The sequence below is a fragment of the Bemisia tabaci genome, chromosome 1 (genome assembly GCF_918797505.1).
Source record: "Bemisia tabaci chromosome 1, PGI_BMITA_v3".
Taxonomy (NCBI): Eukaryota; Metazoa; Arthropoda; class Insecta; order Hemiptera; family Aleyrodidae; genus Bemisia; species Bemisia tabaci.
The window spans coordinates 22,176,297-22,186,638 of NC_092793.1; the positions used below are offsets into that span (position 1 = coordinate 22,176,297).

The 10,342-nt window shown below is 32.9% G+C and overlaps 1 protein-coding gene across 1 annotated transcript; it reads right to left on the reverse strand.

The window, feature by feature from the left end:
- Positions 1-1,642: 1,642 nt before the first annotated feature.
- Positions 1,643-10,307, reverse strand: LOC109041280 (pleckstrin homology domain-containing family A member 8). The gene is made up of 5 exons (XM_019057571.2): positions 10,131-10,307; positions 9,448-9,503; positions 8,763-8,881; positions 7,645-7,792; positions 1,643-6,727 (listed from the first exon to the last, which is right to left on the reverse strand). The coding sequence occupies exons 1-5, from the start codon at positions 10,270-10,272 to the stop codon at positions 6,554-6,556; spliced, it is 639 nt and encodes a 212-aa protein (XP_018913116.1). The 5' UTR covers positions 10,273-10,307; the 3' UTR covers positions 1,643-6,553.
- Between the last annotated feature and the right edge of the window lie 35 nt (positions 10,308-10,342).

Below are 10,342 nucleotides of genomic sequence, written 5' to 3' on the forward strand. Positions count from 1 at the left end.
TCTACGATGATCCACCACCTGGTAGTAACGCATATGAAAACTTGCACACTTCATAACTAGAGTGCGCTACCAGCCAGGAAGAATAATGAAAATTCATTTTATACACTCTTTGAATTTGGTTATATAACTTTTATACTAAGGGTTACATAATAAAATAAGTTTTTTAGTAAACTTTTAACTAAAAAACTTTACATCCCTGTGCCATGGCAGTGACTGCAGTGACAGCATGTTTTAATTTTTCAAGTCTTACCTAAGTAACTTTGTACAACCTTGAAAGTAACTTGGCACTTGCATTAAGGACATGCTTACAAAGGTTTTTACAGCTACTTTAATCACTGTTATTTTGAGAGATGTTCAAATGGTAGTTCACAAATACTAATTTAATGCAACGTAGAATTTTAAGACTCAGTGGATTCCTGCCTTCCTGTAACATTAAACTTTATTGCATTTTAGACCTAGCGTTTTACAGCCATCTTTCCTGGTCATTGCTCAGAACCTGTCGAAATCGGAGTTTTAAGTTTTTTTTTAATACAATCGCTCACTCTGAATTTCTGGACCTCAAAAAATATATTTTTTTTTACTTTAACTTAATCTGTCTATGCACATTTTTCTGCGCAATTTCAATGATTTGGACAATTTATTTTATAATGCAATGAAGATTATGATACTTTTTAAATGGAGGTTTGGATAATCTATTTTATTATATTAGCTATTTGTCTCTGCAGGATACCAACATAATTCTCAGTCTTGCAAATCTTGAAAGACCAAAAATCTTAAAGCATAAAATTTTTTATTGAGATGGTGTCTTCTGGCAGATAATTGTGGAATAATTCAACTGCTAAGTGTGCGATTTGTATTTTTACGTTCTTTTTGAAAATTAAAAATTTACAATGAATGCTTCTATAAGTACAGTTAATTTTTGAAGGTATTTATTTTGTAAAATATGTGTTGTTTTAAAAGCTTTGTACATATTTTCTTGTAAAAAGTGTTGACTTCTGTTGTTGAGAAAGTAAAAGATTAAAAAGTTACCTAAAATATGTGTCTTCTAAATTCTTCATTGATAGAACTGGTGTCTTCTTTATTTTACTTATTTTAGATTCATTGTTGTATAATATTCAAATTCAGAATTGACGACAGGCAGGTTACCAAAAGACTGCAGCATACTTTATTTGAAAATCTTCCCAATATTTGTATTAAAGATGTTTGCAATTGGACATTGCTAAGAAACAGCTTAACACCAAATAGTCCAATCTGGCATTATGGTCGAGTGCAGAAACAACACTCCTTGGATGCAGTGTTTCAGAATCTTCAACAATAATTTATGTTTGAGAGGAAACTTTTGATTGAAAAATGTTTCGCCTAGAGCATTATAAAGTCAAATAGAATGTTTAGTGACGTTTCCACGAATTACCTAAATTTGCTCCAATCATAATGAATGAAACGTTAGCAGGGATTCTAAGACACCGCAACCAAGAGGTGCCCTTTCTGCACCCAATGATTCAATTTGCATTGGTGTTTCTTGTTAAGTACAGTTCTGATTCTAAAACAAGATGCCTTTAAAAAAATCATATTTAATTCCAGGAGGAGGAATCGACATCAATTTCCTCTGATTTTGTCTCAGAATTCAAAAAAGCAAAAACTAGGGTTTGCACAATATACATAACGCAACTTTAATTAACTGCCTGTGTAAATAAGTAAAATAGAACAAGTAACAAGAGAGAACGAAAAACAGTGCACATTAATGAGCAAAAGATGAGACTTTTCATTTAACATATAGAAGAATCTTATCATAATATAGTTGATAAACGATGCAACATTTCATCTTGGAGTGGGTAAATTCACTAATTACATCACAGTTTTACTAGGATTAATTACAATTAGAAACCTGAAATTCATTTTACTTGAGAGGATCAAGTATGTGGTTAGACGTACAGCAAATTGAAGAGAAGATTTGAAACTACGAAAAGTACGAATGCCAAGGTTCTTTTTACTGAGATATGATTTGAAAATAGAGTTATGTTTGTGTGAAACATAGTTTCTGTATAAATATCTTCAGTTCTTATCAGGGGAGAAGATTTAATACTGAAAGCGGTACTTGTTACAGTCATGCCTAAACACAATATCTACAGTCAGAAAAAGAGAGCTGTTTTCACACCATTTAATTTTCTTGGTGATACTACTACTGGGTGAAAGAAGAAACATTATATTGTTTTAAGCCCTTACTCCTATGAAGTGTTTTTATTCAAAGATGCCATAGGTTTTATTTAATTTCTTCTCAACTTTACTAGAAATATTCATAGGCCGATTCAGGGAAAAGCAAATCTTTCTTAAAAAACCTAAAATCAGCCTTTTTTTATCTCTTCTCCACCACTCACCTTTTACGCTTAAGAGGAGCAATCAACTTTTTTGAGCGCCCAAGATTCGCCTTTGAGCGTATCTTAAAATAGGATAAATCTACACAAGTATCTTCGGCATAAATACTTCATGAGTCAATTTTTCCCGGAAAATTTCTGAAGTTCACGATGCGTTCTCCCATATCAATCTAGAAGTAGGGAAGAAACTTCGCCTCGTTTTAAGCCAAGTTTAGTGCACGTTTCAAGACTATCCTAACTAACAGGATTTTAAAAATGATTTGCAGTGCTTGGCTTCGGATAACTAAGTTCTTCTTAGCTATGCAGCTGCTAAAAAAATAAGATTCGACTTCAAGTAGAATCATAAAATTTAATAGAACAAGGAAATTTGTAAATTAACAATTCTTACAATTTCATTCCATTCATAACAAATTATCACTCAAGTGATCAGAAAAATAGACTCTTTAGATTAAGACCACAAGAAGGCAAAGTCACTTAGAGAGGAAGACGGGAATTAAAAATTAAGGACTCTTTCTTCTGCTCCATGAAACTTAGTTTTGACTAGTAAGTACATATAACAAAAAGAGGGCAAAAGAAGAAAACTGATAAAAAAAGACAATAAAACTGCGAAAGGTACTTCAAGTTGCAAGACAATCATGATAAATTATAGGTGCAGAGGTTTTTTTTTTTTTTTTTGCAGTCGGTGGTCCTTTCGTATCATGACACAACTCAGTTTCAGGAGAGTAGTACTGAGTTCAGTATTTCAGGAGAAACATTTTTAACTTTAACCATGAAAATGCATCCCAAGTTAAATAAGTGATTTCAAAATAACACGAGCTTGTGAAATATTTATTTAATTTTTGGAGCAGAACGATTTTTATCCTTCATTTGGGTATATATTTTAGAGTTGAAGCATCAATAGAGACAAGAGGCCTTAATTTCAAAAAGAATAATCCATCCAAACCTCTAATTTCGATTTGAAGAACAAATATTTTCATTTTAAAAATTACTGTTGACAACAACAGTACAAAGAAAGGTCATTCTGTTTCTTTGAAAGGAATTTAACTAAATGAAAATATTTTTTAGAGAGTGGTCACTACCCAAAAGGACGGAAACTATATATACACATATATCTACAGCTTATAATTATGAACTGAATGTGAGGAAATTTAAAGGTATAATGTGTTATACTTGAAAAATTCTCTGTAAGATTATTATATGTAGATCACGCATAAATATGTAGGTGCTGTAATGTCAAGGGATGAAACCAGAAATATTAATATAAAGTATTCCTGGTGGTATAACTTTCACTCCTGTTGCCTCAGCCATACGGGAAGATGTGGTGTTGCAAAGGGCGCAGTGATTGAATAAAGAGTAGAAAAAAGGCGTAGCGCCTCAGATAGAATGGGGATTGGGGAAGTGGCCCAAAAACCTACTTATACCACCGGGTTTCCCACATTCAGTTACATTTGGAATTCAAAAGAATATGAATAATCTAGATTGCAATATTTTAGGATGTAAGAAAAATTAAAATAAATGGATGGAGTGATTGGTTGATGAGCAAAACATACTAAAACCTGAGAAATTCATTGGAGTAAAAAAAAATAAAAGTTAAGAATTTTTCAGCGGTTTTAATTATAAATTTATACGGCTCTGAGTCCCTCACACCTCGAATTTGTCTAATTTATTGCCATCATATGCTTGTAACATTATCCACCTATTGTTTGATTTGATAACTCAACAGACAATTTTTCAGAGATGACAAAAAACAAAAAAAAAAAAAAAAAGAATAACAATAAACAGAGGAAAAACTTAAGCTCATCAAAACAAAAACAATTCAACTAGGCACCAGTGGAAAAGAAAAGGGAAATCAAACAAGATCAAGAATAATTCGATTAACAATCTATGTTAGGTGTCCCAAAAGCCTTGTTACCAACTATTATAGGAGCGAAAAGATAGGAGACTTATTTTGTTTCAAAGGAACAGTTGTATTTTGTTTAAAATTATGTTATGCATGTTGTTGGAGCGGGAATTATTTTTGAACGCAAGATTTTGAAGACTTCTGAGGTAATAATTGGTTTGCAACAATAACAACTTGCCTAAAAAGAGGTTCGCACTTGCAAGTTTTGTAAGCTTATGTATCATGTTGACAACATTCTAATACAACCTTTTTAAGCTTATTTAGTCAAGAATTTGCTAAATCTCGGACATTCTTAGAGGAAATAGTCAGGTTAGAAAGTTAACTAATTACTCTTAAAACTCATACAACTCACACCTCTCTAAGTTCATTTTTTGGCTCATAAGAGGATTGGTGGCAAGACTTTTACGACGCCCACAAATTTATATGCTCATCCTGTGACTTCAGTTTTTCAAATGAAGTAGGCAGTGACATGTACAGTTAAAAATGACCAAAGTGCCAAAAGAAAGATACATGAGATAAAAGCTAGAGAATCAGGGCAGAGGTACAAATTATGGTATAGAAATAAATTGGATTTTTTTTTTTATTTGTCAGGTGGCGAATTTTAGAAATTCTACTTGGTTGTAATTAAAAAAAAAAAAAAAAAAAAAAAAAAAAAAAAAAATCTTTCATGCAGTAGCTTTGACTGTCCTTAAAAATATAATGAAGAGGAGGGAGATTAAATTACAAGAAAAAAAAATAAGGCCAAAATAAAAATATTCCTAACAAACAATCCTCCAAATTTCTTTTCTGAAGAATGCTCTTAACTTTTGATTCAAGAAACATTTACAACCAATCCAGCAAAAGTATGAATAGCTAAGCTCGTTCGAGCACCCTTTCAAGTATACAATGTACCCCTTTAGTCAGGGAAAACAGGAAGCCGTATTTGCATGAGTTTCTCAAAGACTTGATTCTCATTTTGCCAAGACAATAAATCAAACGTGTAAGTACTTTGGCACATGCTGCTTAATATAATATTTGAGCTCTTAGTAAAAGAATAAAATTAAACAGTAAGTAAAATAAGTTTCTCTCCTGAATCAGACTTCTTTTTTTATTGACAGGAATGCCACACTACATATCATAACCCTTATGTTCATCTTATCTTTCTTTTCTTCTTTTTTTCGCTTAGCACAAAGTTTTGATTCGCACTGTCTTTAAGGTGGCTCATCAGCAATATGGAGAATAATTCAATTGTTGATCGATCGATTAATAATTTCAGGATTTTAGGAAATTTTTGCAGAAGTTCTGAGCATTACGTAACACTGCAGTGAGTCAAAATTTGACCGTGAAACAATTCCAAATAACTCCAAACATAAGTGCGAATTGTTTTACCTTTCAATTTGCGATATTCACTCGGACCTTACTTTCAGAGTTGTTCCAAAGTGCTTCTTGGTCAAATTTTTTGTACAAACACTCGATATACCTCAGCAGTATGTGATGCTTGGAAATTCCTGAAAAATGTTCTAAAATCCAAAAATGAACGATTGGTTAAGTCTCCAAAGTACTGAAGAAGCATCTTAAGTAATGGTCAGCACATTTTCTAAAGTCGCTCATTTTTTCCCGAGAAATTACAACTAAGCAATAATTGCAGCTTTAGCTGGTCAGAGGCTAAAATAAAAATTGCAATTGAAGATAAAATCTAGTTCAAGAACAGATAAGGTAAATCATGATATCAACATTTTTCAATGGGGAAATAATAGTGACAGAGAGCACATGGTTCATTGAAAAAACAAGAGGAAAATTCAGCAGAACACAGTCTGCAAAACTCACCCAGTATGAGAGAGTACATTTCTTGAGTCATGATTTAAAATAATGGTTTGTTCTTCAATGCAAAATAGTATTTGAGATGCAACCAAGATTGTTATTCAAAAGTATTACAGTGGATATTTTATAAATTCCTCTGCCTAAAGTTAAGAATAGGTGGGCTTCTAAAGACCATCCACTCCTTTGTGAGAGGGATTGGCTTTCTCACTTACTTTCCGATTTTCAGGTCCTCATTGACATTTCATTTAATTAGGAAAGGACTGATAGATTTCAGAATCGACATTTAAGCTGGGTACTTGAAATTTGTGATATACATTCGAGCTTGGGAGAGTAGTTTTAGACTTTTTAAGCACCGCAATCAAGATTTTTCAATTCATTGTCCACATAATGCAGAAAAAATGATGGACATTCTTTTTATATTTTTTTTGAAAAAAATTAATGCATAAGAGCCAACCTACCAATGAAGGAGCACGAAAGGTTATCACGATTCAAAATTATTATCTGAGTAAAACTGATTGATTACCGTCAAATTGAGACTGAGGCTGTTGACAAAAGCTTCCATTCCTTGGATGATGCATTTAGGGTCCACCTTATCATTTCCAAGTGCTAGTAGCGAATACATTTGATTTTTGGTGGGACATGTCCGTACTACAACCTGAAAAATGATGAGAGTTGTTAGATTCCAAAGTGAGAGTTGAGCAGCAAAAACTGGTCAATTGTTAAAACTTATTCACAGAAAAAAGGAAACAATAATATTAAACTAAAATTAATTTTTGTGATTGATTGGTTGATCAATTTTTCTATTGAATGCTCAATCAGTAGTCAATCGCAAAGGAGCATCTCTATAACTAGTCAATTATACGTCACAATATGTAAATTGAGCGGTAGAATCTACCAGTCACATCCCTTTATTTCAGCTAAGTCTGTTTGTGTCCTATTGACAAAATATAAAGAAACAACTTGTTGTAGCATTAATTCTGTCATTGAATGCAAATTAAAAAAATAGAGAATAGGGGTAAAGGCCCTTTCCTCAGAAATTTGTTTTTCCCTAATGAAATTTTTGAGGGTCAATTACTCCTCCTATAAATGAAGCCAGCAAGTTCTAGTCTGACCTTGTTATTAGGAGTCATATAATTACTAGAAGTGAGAGTTTCCAACATTTCATGCACTGCTGTGTTGTTCAGTAATTCAATTTCACTTACTTTATCAACAGATAAATGCACATTCAATGCTCCTTCTGACACACGATACCAGATTGTTCAAACAATTTTCAAAATGCTTTTGTGTTTTTGCCCTTCAACCAAAGACAAAATACATAGGAAGACCAACGCAACGGAAAAAAGTAGCGATCAAAATATTTGATACATGATTCTCATCATTTAGGCGCAAAAAAGAAGTCATGATTTTGTCTCTATCCACTCACTGACTCTCTGTATCCTCCTTGTTTTTCTTACAATATGGAGGCCCAAAATTATGAATCAGTATTTTATTCCTTAGGGATCAAACATGAAGTATTACAGAAAAGTTTGTATCGGTTAGAGGTGCGAGTGAAATAATTTATCAATTACTAACCAGAAACAATTTTTGGGTGATCCAGCCATGATGCTGACGTAAGGTGGTATTGTAGGCTTTTTTTAAAATTACTATGATATCTTCATTGTTGTTCTTATGGAAGTCTTCAATTAAAAATCCCAAAAAAACTTCGACAAAGTTGAGCGCCCTGAAAATCAATGAAAAATTGATAAGTAATGATCGTTCATAGAGAAAGAGATAGAGAGGGGAATTTTGATGAAAGAGATTATAGAGCAACCCATACATTAGACATGGATTCTAAGAAAAAAAGAACACTAAAGACAACTAAAGAAAAACTAAAAAGAAAATGAAAAAGAGGTACTGAAAATGTTGCCCAAACACCACAGGGATGGTAAAAATGATGGGTCCTTACTGATCATAGAAATTAAGCTTTGGGATTTTCAGTGGAAACAGGTGAATATCATTAAATCAAGTGATAACTATTGCACAGTCAATACCTTACTCGGACATGGGTTTGAGATGTAGTCCTTTCATTCCATGTAATCGGAAAACCATCAAATAAGAAGTCACTTCATAAGTGAAGCAATGCAATACGATAAGATACTTAATTGTAAAGGGGAAAATAGCTGTTCTTATTTTGTTCATGATCTTCTGACAGCAGTTCTATAAGGAAAGTTTCCCTTCATAAATGAAAGGGTATTTCTAAGCAAATTGCAAATAGAAAATTGGTGTGAACATCGATTACATCCAACTCATTTAAGAATAAGTACATAATTTCTTGACCATTATTTCGATTTTTTTTGCTCCAAAAGTATAATTTTGGAAAGAAAAGTAGCTGGAATAAGATTCCTATTGGAAGGGAGATGTGGGAGGACGAGTTATGAAGCAAATCATTTGAAATACATCATTCTTGGCATCCAATTTTATAAAACTCTTTGTTTCCTCAGATTTTTTTTTTTTTAAATTCCAGGAGGAGGTGAAATCTGTTTTATTGCAAAAAAGTTAATACTTAGAGGCAGTTTACATGAAATGGTCTGGATGAGAAGTTCACAGGATCCAGATGTCTCTGCAACCTTGGTAAATTATCTACCCTTTGCTTATATTTCAATCGTTAGTTTATGTAAAGACATTTTATTTAGAAACACAATTGTCATCACCTTTTCAGCCATAAAAGGGCATCGCGGGATACTTTGCCACCGTCAGCATGCTCCAGGTTGATCATTTCAGTTAGGCTTTGGAAATTTTTAGGGTCCATTAAATACTTTTTGTTCAATTTCTGTAAGGAAGAAAAAAATACACATGTATAAATAGTTAGTTAGTTAATTTTATTTAACGACGATCAGCATCTAGGCTATTTACGTCGGGGACTAGGCAATTTTTAAATTTAGTTTCTTGAAGAGTTTTAAAGGTATCCATGTGTCTATACACATGTATATATATGTATGTGTACATACACATGTATGTGTCTATACACATGTAAATTATTGCTACTTACCAATTTTACAAAACATGTAACCAAATTTAAAAAAAAAGTCGCGAAAATTCAGTGATTTTACTGAACCATTTTGCTTCTCCTTTGATTACATAATCCATTTTTTAATGCACATCACTAATACTGCTCTCCCTTGAGCATTGGATTTGAAAAAAATGATGTGTGGGTATTAAGTACTTAAACTTTGAAATTAAAATGCAGAAATGCACAATGGATATTTGAAGCTGAGTCTAAGGTTTATTTCAGTAAGGACATATTTTTCCCAAGATGGTGGTAAGAAGAGATCTAAAACAAAGCTGTCAATACCAATGCTCATCAAAAACAGAAGATAAATTTGAAAAAATACGAACCTCTATGTTTCCCTGAACATCGTGCTTGACGAAGGCAAATCCCTTGCCTAATCGTTCTGAAAATAAATAAGAAAACACAAAAACTTGAGATATTAACCAAATTATTACCTACAATGATCTAGATAGGTAAAAACATGCGTAATTCGAAAAACTAATTGAATTGTGGTTATCATGCCAGTCAAATACTTTCACTTTAATCACATTTATTTCTTCAATGACACACAATCTTCAAGTGAGATACAGCACACTAGGAAAACTTGCACATTGAAACCAGAGGCGTGGCATGCTTTGCTATAGATTGATTGATCTGCCGTTTGAACCTATGGAGAAGGGTCGACAGACAGGATGTTTGCAATGAACACCTTGAGTAATTATCGATTCTTTACCGTAGCCTCAAATGGGGAAATTTGGTAATCAATCATTCACGCCTCGTCACTGATTGAAACACAAGATTTCTATGTTAGAGTAGACAGAGATTTAAATTCCTGCCACATGTAAATAGTCCACAAATGTGAACGGATGCTTAACGCTAGGTTCCTAGTCACAAGATCTTTTCACATTCGTTTCCCTCAATAGCACTCTTAAGCATGTTGAGGTACATCCTTATCAATCGACGCATTATCCAGAATGTTAGAGCGTAATTACATGAATATTTTCGAGAGGATGTTGATGGAAGTTTTTACCTATTAGCTCTACGACACTCCTTGAGGCATCTAAAAAATTCTTAGTGTCGATGGTGCCATCAATGACTTGTGGGAAGACAGGTTGAGTAGTGAAGAATGTAACTATTTCCTCAGTGATGGTTTCACTCTCCAATGATTCCATGATCCTGATTTTTAAGGTAATCACCAGCGCAATGAGCACATGATAATGACAGCTTTTGCAGAAAGAAAAA